Raw genomic sequence first — 17669 nt, forward strand, 5'->3', positions numbered from 1 at the left:
AGACGTAAAAATCTGCGATTTCGCGGGGTGCCAGAAGGAGGGACCCAGGAAGAGGTCCTGAAAATTGTACAAGAGGTCTGTGGACAACTCCTAGCGGCACAGCCAGATACACCTTTACCAGAGGTTGAGAGGGCCCACAGAGCACTGGGTAATCCGCAAACTAACAGACCAAGAGACATTATTGTTCGGTTTTGGAAATTCTCTGAAAAAGAGCAATTACTTGCCTTGGCACGCCAGCAGAAAGAACTGATGTATAATGATACTTTGATAACAGTATATCAAGATCTATCAGCAAATACGTTGCAATGGCGTAGAGAGATGAAACCAATACTGGACACTTTGAACAAACATAACATTAAATATCGATGGGCCTTCCCATTTGCCCTTTGCTTTGTTATAGCAGGCAAATCACACCGAGCACGCACTGTAGCAGACGCGAAACAACTTCTTCAATTGGCAGGCCTAATGGAAACGGAAGCTGAGGAGACAACAGCGGCCAGCAAGGCGCGGGATAAAGTTCATCAATGGAAACAAGTCTTCAATAAAGCAAAGAAACCGCGAAAGACGACAACACGATCTGTGACATGATCTGGGACAATACTAAGGTTCTGTTATTCATGATAAGAGTGCACCCAGAGAAGTGAAAGGGAAGATGCACTTGTATTGAATTGGAGGGTCGTATTTCAAGGATGAAGGGAAGTCAGGGAGTCGGGTTACGAGAGAGGCTGTTGACCTTGTTGGGAGTTTAATGTGGGTAAGTGTGGGAAGTTTTCTTTTTTTTGTTTTCTGCATTTCCCACATGGAGTACATTGTTGGGGTAGGGGAAGGGGAAGGTGGGTGGGGGGGGGTGTTATTCTTCTTCTATGTCTGTAAGTGGGGAAGATTCTATTATAGGTGCTGGTATATGCTGTCTCTACTTGAGGGAGTTAGATGTTATCAGCTCTAAAAATAATTACCTGGAATGTTAAGGGTTTAAATTCTCCGAGAAAAAGACAGTTGATATACCAAGAGTTAGCCAGATTGCATCCACAGGTGGTAATGTTACAAGAAACACATTTGAAACGAGAGCATGAACATTTGTTTCACCCTGCCTCATATTCAAAAATTTACTTTGCCTCTGATATTGCAAACAGTAAGAAGCGAGGAGTGGCTTTACTCTTTCATGATAGTATACCCATACAAGTTCAGCAAATTAAGAGAGACCCAGCAGGGAGATATCTTCTCATTCGGGGAATGTTGGAATCTAAGGAATATACTTGGGGATCCATATATGGGCCAAATGCAAGCCAAACCTCCTTTTTAAAAACATTAAAGAGAAATATTAGACCTATGGTAGGAGGTCAACTCATATTGGGAGGTGATTTTAATGTTACCATGGACCCGAACTTAGATCGATCGGGATCTGTCTCCCGAGCGGATAGAACACTGGCGGGTCAGATGGCTACATGGGTGGAAGAGATGGGTCTCTTTGATACATGGAGGGATGGGCACCCCCTGGACAGGGATTACTCATTCTACTCCTCAGTACATGCCTCATACTCCCGTATAGATTTTCTCTTCCTAGATAAACTACTGGGGGGACAAGTGAAAGATACACAAATTGGAAATATCACTATTTCAGATCATGCTCCCTGTGAGGTATTACTGTCCCTCTCTGGGATAGCAGATGGACAGAAAAGGTGGACCTTTAATAACACTATGCTAAAAGATGAACACATCTGTGCAGATTATGTGAAAATGCTTAAAGAATATTTAAACTTTAATCTGGATTCAGGCCCTTCTATTGCTGTTGTCTGGGACGCTTTGAAAGCGGTATCATGTGGCCACTTTATGACAGTGGCGGGTCACCTTAAGCGACACCGGGAATCGCTGAAGCGGTACTGGAGGGGCAAGATTGAGGAGTTTGAGATTATTCATAAGCAAACAGGCTCATCTAGGATATATAGATCTCTTCAGGAAGCGAGGCTCCAATTAGATGAGCTGCTTCTTAGAGACCTTGATTTTATTAATGAGAAACTCCGTCTCCATGCATACAATGGAAGAAATAAAATTAACCATCAACTGGCACTTCGTTTACGTAAGCTTAGGATGGACAGAAACATATTCCGGGTTAAAGATAAAAGGGGCACAACTCTTTCCACATCTCAGGCTATCGGGGAGCGATTTAGGGAATTTTATGCTGAATTATATACAAAAGATCCCTCTATACAAAATACTGCTATCCAGGCATACCTAGAGGAAATAAATCTTCCAGTTCTGCTCCCGGAGCATTGGAGCAAATTGGAGGCTCCGATAGAGGTTAAGGAGGTACTTAAAGCTATCAAGACTCTGAAGACAGGCAAATCTCCGGGGGTGGATGGATATACTGGAGAATATTACAAAACATTTGCTCCATATCTCGCGCCTATATTGACAGAGGTTCTGAATTTTGTCAGGGAAGGAGGGAATTTGCCTCCAACCATGAAGGATGCATGGATAGCAGTTATTCCCAAACCCAATAAGGAGGTAACTGAATGTGCTTCGTACCGCCCGATTTCTATACTAAATGTGGATGTACGAATCCTGGCTAAAGTTATGGCCACTAGGTTAGTAGATATTTTACCAACTCTAATACACTCTGATCAGGTAGGCTTTATAATGGGCAGACAAGCCTCTGATAATATTAGGAGGACGATGGATGTCATATACTTGGCGCAGCAGCAAAAATCCCCATGCTGTTTGCTAAGTATAGACGCGGAGAAGGCCTTTGACCGGGTGCATTGGTCTTTTCTGCATTCGGTCTTACAAAAGTTTGGGTTTGGACCTATGTTTAGAGGGTTAATACAAGAATTATACACTGCACCTAGGGCATGCGTCAAGATTAATGGTAACTCTTCCCCCTTTTTTGAGTTATCTCGAGGAACACGTCAGGGTTGCCCTCTCTCCCCCTTATTATTTGCTCTTGTACTGGAACCTTTGACTCATAATATTAGATCCAACCCTACAGTCCAAGGATTGGAGGCGGGGAGGTGGGAGTCAAAAATTGCTCTTTTTGCAGATGACATTCTGTTGACCTTAACCTCTCCCTTAACATCTCTACCAGCAGTATTTACTGAGATTGAGTCATATAGCCAAGTATCAGGCTTTAAAATTAACTATGCAAAGACTGAGGCCATGGCAGTGGAGATGGAGGAAAGAGACTATCAGACCTGCTGTCAGACTTACCCGCTGACTTGGGTCAAGCAGGGATTACGGTATTTGGGGGTGGTACTTACCTGTAAATTGAATGACATGAGTGCAGCCAATTATCTGCCCTTAATTAAGGAAATTAGGAGAGATTTAGATAGATGGGACCCATTACATCTCTCATGGTTTGGGAGAGTGGCAACTGTGAAGATGAATATTCTCCCACGTCTGCTTTATCTATTTCAGTCTATACCACTTCCAATTAATAACCATATGCTTCACTTGCTTCAAACCAGAATAGAGCACTTTATATGGCAGGGTCGTAGGGCTCGTCTCCCTAGGTCTCTTTTATATGCAGCTAGGAAAAGTAAGGGTGGATTAGGGGTACCACATTTGGGGCTATATCACAGAGCTGCCCAAGCGAAAGCTGCAATCGAGTGGTTCCATGAGTCAGACCATAAGCTTTGGATTAGGATAGAGCAGTATATGGTACAGAACCCACTAAGGTTGGGACAACTACTTTGGCTGGCTCCTAGATATCGGTAATTACCTCAACCCTTAAATCCGATCATTCAGTACACCTTTTCTTGTTGGGACAAATTAGAGAGAATGAAAGGATTCTATGAATCACGCCTAACACCCATAGCCTATAATGCGGCATTCCCTCCTGGATGCACACTGTCTCCTTTTATTAAATGGCGGAAAAATAGATTGATATGGTGGGGGCAGTTAATGAAAGATGAGCGCTTCATTACATTTGGGGAGTTGGCTAGTGAATATGACTTACCTCAGCAAGACCAATATGCATATAATCAGATCATTCATTTCCTTCAGACAGCAGGTTTGAAGCGCAAGTTAAGTGGGGAAGTTACATTTTTAGAACAACTATGTGTGGAAACTGAAGAGTCCAAGGGACTGATCTCCAAGTTATACAGACATTTGAGGGACTCCCTGGGGGTTAGTTGTAGACACCGGGATAAGTGGGAAAGCGAATTGGGAGTGACATATACCCCCGAAGTATGGCAACAGATGGAGCGAGCCTCAGTTCACAGCTCTCGAGCAGTCAATATCCAAGAAAATTGTACAAAAGTAATATATCGGTGGTACCTCACTCCGGCGAGGTTACATCATATGTATCATGGGACATCGAAATTATGCTGGAGAGGCTGTGGGCAGATTGGCACAATGGGACACATTTGGTGGTCCTGTAGAAAAGTACAAGCATTTTGGAAATCGGTACGAGGCAGGTTGCATGGATGGGTGGAGGGTACCATACCATGGGATCCGGCAGTGTTTTTATTTAATAAACCGATCAGGGGGCTCACTAATCAGGGGAGCCAGCTGGCAAAACACTGCTTCAATGCAGCTCGATTGCTGATAGCACGGATGTGGAAACAGAATGGATGTCCTTCAATACGGAGATGGTGCAATTTGGTGTGGTATATAAGTAGTATGGAAAAATTAATGGCTAAGGAGAATAAAACCCTAGCAAAATGGGAACAGATTTGGGCACCAGTGACCAAATCGTTATCATAGACATGGATCTTGGAATCTTCTTTAGGGATGAGACATGGAGAAGAGGGGGGAGGGGGGTGGAGTTCTTTGGGGGTACTGGGGATATATAAAAGGTTTAAATGTTACAAGAAATGTTATTGCTTTTTATGAAAATTACATTAGGAGTCTTTATGTACTATGCAAATTATTGTGAGAGGAACCTGTATGATAAGTGTCTGTAAAGTTTTGAGCTGTACTTTGTGGTTTCACTCAATAAAGCTTCTTGTTAAAAATTAAAAAAAAAAAAACGTCAAGGACAAAAGGAGGGGGGAGACAGACAGACCCTGCAACTGGGAGGGGGGAGGGGGAAGGGGGGAAACAGGGAGGACCCTGCAACGGGGAAACAGGGAGGAAGGAAGGAAGGAAGGGAGAGAGGCGGGGGGGACCCTGCAACTGGGAGGGAGGGTGGACCCTGGCACATACTCTCATTCTTACCCACACACTCGCACCCAGTCTCACTCTCTCTCTGTCACACACACACACTCGCACATTCACTCTCTCTCACACACTCACTCAAACATACATACTCCCAGGAAAACCTTGCTAGCGCCCATTTCCTTTAAAACAGAAACGGGCCTTTTTTACTAGTAACTGAAATAATTTACCATCTGATGTCAGAAATACTTTACAAGTTCATAAGCTCTGCCAGAAAGTGTACTCTTTTTAGTACTAAGCAAATTGACAGCAATTAGAGCTGTGGTTCCCAAACCTGATCCTGGAGGCACCCCGGCCAGTCAAGTTTTGGGGATATCACCAGTGCTTTTTTTGAGGGGGTACTCCGGCACCTATTCCATTATCTGCTAAAACTGACCCGTGGTTCCCAAATTTTAATGAAAGAGCTCAGGCTCTACACACTAATTCTGCCCTGTCATAGATTCTATGACTGGTTGCAGGGGGCCTGGCTATTGTGGGGTAGGTCCCTCAGTAATCATCCCATCCCTGAAGGGTGGCCTGGCATTTGAGTACTGGCACTTTTTTATGCTAGAAAAAATGCACTGGATATCACAATGATTAATCATGAGAGATATCTGAAAGCACTGCCTCCACTGCATGCAAATCTCTCTCATGAATATTCATTGTGGATATCCTGAAAACCTGACTGTCTGGGGTGCCTCCAGGATCAGGTTTAGGAATTACTGAATTAGATGATGGAACTGCAAAGTAAAAGTTCCTGAGAGGATTGTAAACACGAAGGTCTATAGATAGTAACTAACCCCCCTATTTACTAAGCCGTGCTAGCACCTACCGTGCACTAATACTGACACAGCCCATTCACTTTGAATGGGCAGTGTCAACATTACCAAGCGGCTTTGTAAACAGGTGGATAAATTTTTTTAGATATCCAGGACTATGTGATATCTTAAAAAATAAAAGTCAAGAGTTTGAACTCGATCCTTGCTTGAATAGGCAACCAATGTAAGTCATGCAAAAATGGTGTTGCATGATCAAATCTATTTCCCTGCAAAATCAATTTAGCAGATACAAAGACTTCAGGTCCTTGATGTAACTGCTTAGCTGTTACAAAGACTTAGCTATATTAATACTCATAAAGATAATATTTAGCTACATTAACATTCATAAAGTATTTATGAAAAATAACCAAGCTACTTCTTAAAAGAAAGATAAATAAAAATACTGCATATTTAAATAAATGGGAAAAGCACGCAGAGCATGGCTCATGCAATTCTTTCCAATCCCTCGGCACACACTCGTGTTTGTGTGTATTACAGTCTTCCAATATTGAGTAATTAATTGTTCCATCAGTGCATATCACTTATCTCAACACAACCAACAAATGTGCCTTTTAACCACCAATCTCCAATTGTGAAAAATTCTGGAGATTTGCCTTGAAAGTAATTATTTGGTTTCCCTGTGGAGAGTTAAAACGTATTTATTTCAAGTGGTATATCCCGAGTTCTAAATTTATGCGACTGGAACGCTATTGTGGTCTGCTACTGAGGCAGCTTGGACAGAGAAATCATATTAATTTGTTAATTCTGTTTAAGTTTGGTTCAGTTCTGCAAGTGATAGAATGCCATCTGGTTTTAATTACTCAAATGTCTAGCTTTTGCTAGACTAGAGGTTAGAAAGGTCAGAGAGAAATGAAACTTTCTTTGTCCCTTTTTGAGTGATGGATTGTTCAAAGGCATAATAAACCACATCTGGATGCCATTCTAAGTAAGGCATACTGGACAATCTCGAGGGGATCAGCAAGCAAGCAGTTTTAAAAGATTAGGCTGAATGCTGTTTAGAAGGAGATAGAGTAGATTTAAATAATTCTAGATAATTTAGATTTTGTCTTATAAGGAATTCTGATTTTTGCTTATTTTAAAATATGTTTTATTCTGTTTAATTAATAAGTTTTATTTCTCCCTGTAAAATATCTTTTCAATTCAGTGTTACATCTTTGTCTGACTTTTCAAGTGAGATTTGTCTGCAGTTTAAGAGGTCATCATCTGGTTTGAATTATCCACAGTCCTAGCTAGGTGAAAGAGGTCAGGAAAAGTTAAGTGTAGGACTGGTCTCCTGAAAGTAATAACAAACCATGTCTGTGTGCCATTAAGTAAGATTGGCCCCTTAATGAACCCAGCTAGTTATGAAGTTAGCTGGGAATCTGAGAATTTAATAATAATAAAATGCAGGAGATAGGTGCCACATTGAGGCATATTTTCAAAGCACTTAGCCTTCCAAAGTTCCATAGAAACCTATGGAACTTTGGAAGGCTAAGTGTTTTGAAAATATGCCTGTTTGTCTAGTTTGAGAGGCCCCAGGTCATAGGTCAGTTTAGGAATATGACCTCACATATATGGAATATATCTCGTCTGAGCTTCAAAGATGGTATCTTTGAATAGCATCCAGGCCTGATGTAAATTTTTGACCTTTCTTTTTTTTGACCATTCTCTTCATTTTATCATAGTCTCCTCTTTGAAAGTTAAATGCTAATGTATTGGATTTCCTGTGTATACTTACTCCAGAGATTATATGAAATCTGATCATGTGTTATCAAGTGGCCCCATTACCTCCCGCACCAGATCATGTGCTCCACTAAGGACTAGGTCTAGAATTGTTCCCCCTCTTGTTGGTTCCTGAACCAACTGCTCCATAAAGCAGTCCTCGATTTCATCACAGAATTTTATCTCCTTAACATGCCCTGATGTTACATTTAACCCGTCGATATCGGAGTAACTGAAATCACCCATTATTATTGTGTTCCCCAGTTTGTTAGCCTCCCTAATTTCTGATAACATTTCTGCATCTGTCTGTTCATCTTGGACAGGTAGACAGTAGTACACTCCTATCACTATCCTTTTCCCCTTTACACGTGGAATTTCAATCCAAAGGGATTCCAAGATATGCTTTGTTGCCTGCAGAAGTTTTTGTCTATTCGATTCAAGGCCCTCCTTAACATATACTATTACCCCGCCACCAATTCGATCCACCCTGTCACTGCGATATAATTTGTACCCTCATACAACAAAATTTCCTTTTTGTACTTCCAAACTCTTATCAATCATTCTTTCAATGATTTCAGGTTTGTAATGTAATGCTCTGAGTCGAAGGATGTACCAGGTTCATGAAAATCCATGTCCCAAAAGACTACCCATGATTTTTCCACATCAGTGTATATTGATTCTGATGCCCTTCGAGGCCTCAGCACATGGGCCTCCAAGATAGGTTGAGCCACCACCCCTGGTCTTGGCACAGATGCTCTTAATGCCACAACCTCCTGCTGAATCAGGAGATGATCGATATGCTCCTGGATCATGGCCCTGAGCCGCTCCTAGCGGGCCACCATCAACAAAAGTTGGGGCTCAGTCAGTACAGTAACATCGATGCTTGATATGGAACAACATGGAGGCCCCTTCAATACCAATGTATCTCCAAGGTTTGGTGCAGCTCCGAAAGCCATTGAGACTCAATATTCCCAATGCTGAAGTCAATGGATCAGACTTGTTGGTGCTAAAAATCCTCACACACTGCTTCTCTCAACCTTTGATGCATATTTTTGACAGTTGTAAACAAAGGTGACAAGAAGGGGAAATATGATTGGGTCCCAGGCACCAAGAACCAATTATGGGTGTCTGGTGTACTTTTTAAAAACAATGAGAGTTTTAAGGGGCATGTCCATTAAAATGGCTGCAGCAAAATCAAGCAGCGCAATGGTTAAAAAATTAAACCCAACCAGGATACCCAGTGGTTTGTTGAAAAACAAAGAAACTTTTTTAAAAATGCTGAAAACCTAACTAAGGGAAACCAAGAGGAACAAGACCTGCCACAGGTCTTACATACAGAAAACACACCACTGAAACACAACCGATTAAATAATGGGCACACGAGCTTAGGTGGATCAACGAAGAATTGTGTCCTCACTGCTCCGTGGAAAACAGAAAACTAACCTGGTCCCATACAATGACAACAGGCAGGAAGGGGCATGCATGTGCAGTGAGGGGCATCATGGATTAGCAGCATACCTGACAGGGCTAGGCCCCCAGGAGATGAAGAGTGATGCCAAAGAATAGAAATCAAGCATATAAGCAGGTCCAGAAACAAGCCAGGCACAATTCAGGAGCAAGCAAACACTGGAAAAAAACAGGAACTGGAACCAGAAAAAAGCGACCACATGAACAGAAAAGCAAGGCCAGACAAATAACTTATTCACAGGACAGACAACTGGATACTGTTGAACCAGCAACGGTGTGTCTCCCTGGCTCTAATTTATTTGGTCTGTAATTAAGAATACACCCTATGTAGGATTAACAGGAGTCTCTAAGGGGCGATGTTCTCTTTCTGCTATCCAGAGGCTTTCATGGTTCCAGTCACAGCCTTCTACCTCTAATGCCAAGGGTTGGATCTGTGGTGAGCCTGACACCCCACCCTCCAGCATTTATTTTTATTTTATTTTTGTTACATTTGTACCCCGCACTTTCCCACTCATGGCAGGCTCAATACGGCTTACATGGGTAAATGGAGGGTTAAGTGACTTGCCCAGAGTCACAAGGAGCTGCCTGTGCCTGAAGTGGGAATCGAACTCAGTTCCTCAGGACCAAAGTCCACCACCCTAACCACTAGGCCACTCCTCCACTGCATCAGTCCTAAACCTAGCCCCAACCCCAATCTCAACCTCTTCCAAATTCCTCTCTCCATCCACTTTCAACTGCAGAAGTTATTACTCCTCCCACCAACCACAAAAGCATCCAGATACCCTTCCCCCCCCCCCCCACCCCAGCAGCATCTATCCATCTCCTACCTTCCCTACCCAGCACCTTATCCTTTTCACTCTAGATGATGCACAGATTGTAGTTCTCCCTGTAACCAGTAGCCTTGGTCCCACGATAGTAAGGAAGCAATTGAGTGTAGATGAAAGGCAATCCTCCCTGCACGCCATTTATTTATTTGGATTTTGCCCACACCTTTTTCAGTAGTAGCTCAAGGTGAGTTACACAATCTAATTTTGTACCTGAGGCAATGGAGGGTTAAGTGACTTGCCCAAGATCACAAGGAGTAGCAGTGGGATTTGAACTAGCCACCTCTGGATTTCAAGACCAGTGCTCTAACCACTAGGCCATTCCTCCACTCCATGACTCCAATCTCCTTGTGAGGAGCTCAGGATGCATGTAACTAAGCACTCCTCTTCTATATGCTGTCATCTCCATGCATGTGCAAGGAGTGCCCTCTCAGCTTCAGAGCATAATCTTCCAACAACAGAATATATCTTGTGTGTCAGTTTTAATGATCTTCTCTGTTGGAGACAAATTGAGGGCCTGATTTTCAGGGGCCAGCACAAGTGCATTACTTTATTCACACATACAGCAATGCTACTATTTACAAGGCACTACTTTTACACAAAGATTAGGCCTTTTTTGTTGAAGTAGGAGGAGATCAGAAGGTGTGGAGGGTGGGTAGAGTGAGTGAGGGGTTTTAGGAGGGGAGAGAGGGGATCAGAGGTAGTGCTGTGGAACATGAGTGAAAAACTAAGATGGAGATAGTACTCCAGGGTAGATCTGTACCAAATAGCATATTGTACTATTCTGCCGAATACAAATACCGAATACGAATAATGGGCATTGAGCTTTAACATAACAAATAATTTAAAAATGTGATATCAGAGATCAAATGTTTATTTCACTACAATTTAGCTCAGTAGAGCCCCAGATTATTCACACTCAAATTTAAATCACTATTCGGCTGAATATGAATAATAAGTAATGCCACACTGGGAAAAGACCAAGGGTCCATGGAGCCCAGCATCCTGTCCACGACAGCGGACAATCCAGGCCAAGGGCACCTGGCAAGCTTCCCAAACGTACAAACATTCTATACATGTTATTCCCGGAATTGTGGATTTTTCCCAAGTCCATTTAGTAGCAGTTTATGGACTTGTCCTTTAGGAAACCGTCTAACCCCTTTTTAAACTCTGCCAAGCTAACCGCCTTCACCACGTTCTCCGGCAACAAATTCCAGAGTTTAATTACACGTTGGGTGAAGAAAAATTTTCTCCGATTTGTTTTAAATTTACTACACTGTAGTTTCATCGCATGCCCCCTAGTCCTAGTATTTTTGGAAAGCGGGAACAGACGTTTCACATCCACCTGTTCCACTCCACTCATTATTTTATATACCTCTATCATGTCTCCCCTCAGCTGTCTCTTCTCCAAGCTGAAAAGCCCTAGCCTCCTTAGTCTTTCTTCATAGGGAAGTCGTCCCATCCCTGTTATCATTTTAGTCGCCTTTCGCTGCACCTTTTCCAATTCCAGTATATCTTTCTTGAGATGCGGCGACCAAAATTGAACACAATACTCAAGGTGCGGTCGCACCATGGAGCGATATAACGGCATTATAACATCCTCACACCTGTTTTCCATACCTTTCCTAATAATACCCAACATTCAGGGCACTATTCAGTGCCGAATCGAACACAAATATTTGGTATAGCCCTACTCAAGGGTGTGAGTGGGGATTAAAGGTGGGAAATTAGGGGAGAGAGGTAGAAAATCAGAGAGGCTCTGGAGTTTGAGAGCCTCCAGGATCACCCTCCTCTCTTCCCTTTTCTCTGCCCTGTGACTACCCCATCCTCCCCTTCCCCTACACCTCCATTTGCCCCTCCATTGCCTATCCTTCTGTCCCTCCTATCTGAGATCCCCCCTCTCCCACTCAATCTCCTCCTCCCTTTCCGGTACTAATCATGGCGATCCCGTTTCCCTAAAAAAAGGATCAAATAAACTAGGCATATAAAAGTGCCAAAAAAATAGCCATGTTGGGTCAGACCAATGGTCCATCTAGTCCATTATCCTGCTTCCAAAAGTGGCCAATTCAGATCACAAGTACACGACAGAATCCCACATAGTAGCAAAATTCATGCTGTTGATCCCAGGGACAAGCAGTGGCTTCCTCCATGTCTCTCTCAATAGAAAACTATGGACTTGTCCAAACCTAACTGCTGACTACCACATCCTCTAGCAATGAGTTCCAAAACTTAACTGTTTGTTGAGTGAAAAAAATATTTCCTCCTGCTTGTTGTAAAAGTAGTACCTAGTATCCCCTAATCTTTGTACTTAAAAGAGTAAAAAAAAAAAATCTATTTACAATTTACCTGTTCTACACCACTCAGATATATAAACATTTATGAAAATGTGGCAGTTAAAGGCCACACAATTTCCAAACTCTTGCCACTTTAAACCGGGTGCTGTGATGTACTGTAAACCACTCAAACTATTTTGCATATAGCAGTAAAGCGAGTTAATAAAATGGAATGGGATAGAATCCATTTGATCTCAGAAGCTCATAAACAACATCCTTTTTTCTGGTCATTTATAAAATACCTCAAGGAGGAAAAGAGGAAAAACACTCCAAAACCAAGGAAAAATAGATTCCAAAACCAAACCTTATTGTAATAGACAAAGGAATCAAGAACAGCTATCTTTCGGCTTCACACCTGCATCAAGGATCAATAATGATAAAATATATAAAGCAAAACAACACCCTACAAAATAAAGAACAGGTAAAAAGATGAACTTAAGTTTATAAAATTTATATATACATTTTATTAAAAAGGAAAAAAGAATCATCCTTACCAAATTCATAATTATGAGATTAGCAGAGAGTAAGGGACATATGTAGCGATCAAGACCAAAGCTGAACTCCTAAAATTCTATTATAAACAATATATACAAAGCCCAGCAAGAAAGCGGATTTTGTAAATGTCTGGATAGACATCATTGATGTTTTGTGTAATTCTGTAGACTGTATCTTCAAAAGTATGGAGTCAGTTCAGAGCATAGCTATTGGCCAATGGGCTTCATCATAAATCATTTGGGAATACAATATATACTTTAGAAGAGATGGCACGGACAAATGGTAGAGACATTTAAGTACCTCTGTATAAATGGCACAGGAAACCATTCATCAATTGACAAGAAACTCTGAACTGTAAGCTCATAGGATGAAAATGAAAAGGAACAGACTCCGAAATAAGCAATGAAAATATGTCTTTATAAAAAGGGTGGTGGATGCTTTCAACAGCCTCCCAGTAGAAAAAGTCATTGAGATGAGGACTGTACTTTAATTCAAGAAAGCATGGGGCAAACACACAGGATCTCTGAGGGAGAAAAAGATTGCAGAGCTTAGTATGGTATGGCTAGGGCATATAGTTTTTATTTGCTATCAGTTTCTGTGTTTCATATCTCCTATTCCTCCCCAAAAGGCACACAGTAATGGAGCCAAAGAGAAAGGAAAACAGCCAAAGAAAGCCAATATTCTGTCTACAATATGCAAAGTTGCCAGTCTGTTTCATGATCAGGCAATATTAATCAAGTTTTTCCCTTAAATCTTATCTCAATGCATTGTGCAGGACAATAGGAACAAGACTATGGGGTCCTTTTACAAAGGTGTGCTGAAAAAATGGCTTGCAGTAGTGTAGGCGTAGGTTTTGGGCGTGTGCAAATCCATTTTTCAGCGCGCCTGTGATAAAGGCCTTTTTTTGCTGAAAATGGACGTGCGGCAAAATCAAAATTGCCGCGCGTCCATTTTGGGTCTGAGACCTTACCGCCAGCCATAGACCTAGTGGTAAAGAATCCAGGCAGTAATGACCTACGCGTGTCAAATGCTAATTGGCGCACATCCGTTATGCGCATCCAAAAATAAAAAATGTTTTTTGGACACACACCAAAAATTAAATTACCGCAAGAGCCACGCGGTAGTCGGGTGGCAACAACAGTTTGGCATGCGTTAGGCGCATGTAAATGCTTATGCGGGTTAGTAAAAGGACCCGTGTTAGAATGTCAAACAGTAAACCGGGACTTGGCTCACATCCCAAAAATATTATAATTCCGTGCTTCCCAGCTAGCTGAGTTTTTATGATAGCCCACAATGAATAATAATCACTGTGGGATAGTTGGAAAATCAGACTAGCTGATTTCCACGCTTTGGAAGCTCTGCCTTAATTTAAGCCAACAGCAGTTAACTAACTTACATAAGTACATAAGTACATAAGTAGTGCCATACTGGGAAAGACCAAAGGTCCATCTAGCCCAGCATCCTGTCACCGACAGTGGCCAATCCAGGTCAAGGGCACCTGGCACGCTCCCCAAACGTAAAAACATTCCAGACAAGTTATACCTAAAAATGCGGAATTTTTCCAAGTCCATTTAATAGCGGTCTATGGACTTGTCCTTTAGGAATCTATCTAACCCCTTTTAAACTCCGTCAAGCTAACCGCCCGTACCACGTTCTCCGGCAACGAATTCCAGAGTCTAATTACACGTTGGGTGAAGAAAAATTTTCTCCGATTCGTTTTAAATTTACCACACTGTAGCTTCAACTCATGCCCTCTAGTCCTAGTATTTTTGGATAGCGTGAACAGTCGCTTCACATCCACCCGATCCATTCCACTCATTATTTTATACACTTCTATCATATCTCCCCTCAGCCGTCTCTTCTCCAAGCTGAAAAGCCCTAGCCTTCTCAGCCTCTCTTCATAGGAAAGTCGTCCCATCCCCACTATCATTTTCGTCGCCCTTCGCTGTACCTTTTCCAATTCTACTATATCTTTTTTGAGATACGGAGACCAGTACTGAACACAATACTCCAGGTGCGGTCGCACCATGGAGCGATACAACGGCATTATAACATCCGCACACCTGGACTCCATACCCTTCCTAATAACACCCAACATTCTATTCGCTTTCCTAGCCGCAGCAGCACACTGAGCAGAAGGTTTCAGCGTATCATCGACGACGACACCCAGATCCCTTTCTTGATCCGTAACTCCTAACGCGGAACCTTGCAAGACGTAGCTATAATTCGGGTTCCTCTTACCCACATGCATCACTTTGCACTTGTCAACATTGAACTTCATCTGCCACTTGCACGCCCATTCTCCCAGTCTCGCAAGGCCCTCCTGTAATCGTTCACATTCCTCCTGCGACTTGACGACCCTGAATAATTTTGTGTCATCGGCGAATTTAATTACCTCACTAGTTATTCCCATCTCTAGGTCATTTATAAATACATTAAAAAGCAACGGACCCAGCACAGACCCCTGCGGGACTCCACTAACTACCCTCCTCCACTGAGAATACTGGCCACGCAATCCTACTCTCTGCTTCCTATCTTTCAACCAGTTCTTAATCCATAATAATACCCTACCTCCGATTCCATGACTCTGCAATTTCTTCAGGAGTCTTTCGTGCGGCACTTTGTCAAACGCCTTCTGAAAATCCAGATATACAATATCAACCGGCTCCCCATTGTCCACATGTTTGCTTACCCCCTCAAAAAAATGCATTAGATTGGTGAGGCAAGACTTCCCTTCACTAAATCCGTGCTGACTTTGTCTCATCAGTCCATGTTTTTGTATATGCTCTGCAATTTTATTCTTAATAATAGCCTCCACCATCTTGCCCGGCACCGACGTCAGACTCACCGGTCTATAATTTCCCGGATCTCCTCTGGAACCCTTCTTAAAAATCGGAGTAACATTGGCTACCCTCCAGTCTTCCGGTACTACACTCGATTTTAGGGACAGATTGCATATTTCTAACAGTAGCTCCGCAAGTTCATTTTTTAGTTCTATTAATACTCTGGGATGAATACCATCAGGTCCTGGTGATTTACTACTCTTCAGCTTGCTGAACTGACCCATTACATCCTCCAAGGTTACAGAGAATTTGTTTAGTTTCTCCGACTCCCCCGCTTCAAATATTCTTTCCGGCACCGGTGTCCCCCCCAAATCCTCCTCGGTGAAGACCGAAGCAAAGAATTCATTTAATTTCTCCGCTACGGCTTTGTCCTCCTTGATCGCCCCTTTAACACCATTTTCGTCCAGCGGCCCAACCGACTCTTTGGCCGGTTTCCTGCTTTTAATGTATCTAAAAAAATTTTTACTATGTATTTTTGCTTCCAACGCTAATTTCTTCTCAAAGTCCTTTTTTGCCCTCCTTATCTCCGCTTTGCATTTGGCTTGGCATTCCTTATGATCTATCCTGTTACTTTCAGTTGGTTCTCTTCTCCACTTTCTGAAGGATTGTTTTTTGGCTCTAATGATTTCCTTTATCTTACTGTTTAGCCACGCCGGCTGACGTTTAGTCTTTTTTCCCTTTTTTCTAATACGTGGAATATATTTGTCCTGAACCTCCAGGATGGTGTTTTTAAACAGCATCCACGCCTGATGCAAGTTTTTTACTCTGCGAGCTGCTCCTTTCAGTCTTTTTTTCACCATTTTTCTCATTTTGTCGTAATCACCTTTTCTATAGTTAAACGCTAGCGTACTTGATTTCCTAGTTTCACTTCCTTCAATGCCAATATCAAAACCGATCATATTATGATCACTGTTATCAAGCGGCCCTCGTATCGTTACCCCCTGCACTAGATCATGAGCACCACTAAGGACTAAGTCTAGTATTTTTCCTTCTCTTGTCGGCTCCTGAACTAGCTGTTCCATGAAGCTGTCCTTGATTTCATCAAGAAATCTTATGTCCCTTGCGTGTACAGATGTTACATTAACCCAGTCTATATGCACTTAATAAGACATGGTTGGGGGGGGGGGGGGCAGGAATCTGCACCCAATGGCAGTTACATACCTTATCACCTTACTAGGCAGACAAGATACATTATGGACGTGCACAAAGTATGCGATATCCCAGTTCAGTGGACTCCAATTATTTTCCTGCAGAGTGCACTGTGATGGGAGTTACAAAGACTTGGCTGCTACCTTACCAAATTAATGCAGATTAACAACTCTTAAACAGAAATGTTTCACCGTAACAAGACCGAAAAAAGAGGCAGCCGATCCTAGGCAATAATTGCCAGAGAGTTTAACCCTCTAGCTGCTGGCAAAAATCATTACTTTGCTTTTCATTAGGAATGGAATCACTATACCTCCTTTTTCAGATCATCAGTAGCTCTCTGCAAATTTTGTAGAGGGCCTCTCTTTGTCTTCAATGCCATCCTTCTCCAAACCATAAACTATACTGAGACTTAAAATCACTTTTACTCAGGAAAGCACACCGTTGTCAGATTTGACAACATGCTTAGATAGTACCACCCCGTTCCCGAACTGACACCAACACTAGCGTCGCTAGGATAGAAACGCCGCGCCGAATTGAGCAAACGTCATCATTGCACGTCTCCGACTGGTAGTCTGAATTCCACGCCTCATTCTGGTGCACCAATAGCATCCCTCGTTGAATATCAAGTTTCATTCTGGACGGTCCTCCAATAGTTGTGTTCAGTCCAGGCCTCGCTCTCTGGCATTTTGCCAGTGCCACCAAGCAAGGAGGAGGTTCTCTGATGGAGTTTCAGAGCATTATGTGATGATCGCTTTCCTTTAACAACGTGAGGACTGCAACTATCCGCCCAGAAGCAGTTTGGGAGCAAGAGAACGAGGTATAAGAATAAACGGACTCGTATATTGCTAGTTCCTGTGCTCTCAACCAAGGAGGTTGGACAAAAAC

At 42.5% G+C, this 17669-nt stretch overlaps 1 protein-coding gene across 1 annotated transcript in view; it reads right to left on the reverse strand.

Moving 5' to 3' along the window:
• NPHP1 (nephrocystin 1) overlaps nucleotides 1–17300 on the reverse strand; it is a 134165-nt gene extending 116865 nt beyond the window's left edge. Inside the window, exon 1 of the mRNA XM_030194632.1 lies at nucleotides 17095–17300. Within this exon, the coding sequence (XP_030050492.1) occupies nucleotides 17095–17178 (84 nt within the window). The 5' untranslated portion in view covers nucleotides 17179–17300. The remainder of the gene's footprint in view (nucleotides 1–17094) is intronic.
• Between the last annotated feature and the right edge of the window lie 369 nt (nucleotides 17301–17669).

The sequence above is a fragment of the Microcaecilia unicolor genome, chromosome 3, assembly GCF_901765095.1.
Source record: "Microcaecilia unicolor chromosome 3, aMicUni1.1, whole genome shotgun sequence".
In the NCBI taxonomy this organism is placed as follows: Eukaryota; Metazoa; Chordata; class Amphibia; order Gymnophiona; family Siphonopidae; genus Microcaecilia; species Microcaecilia unicolor.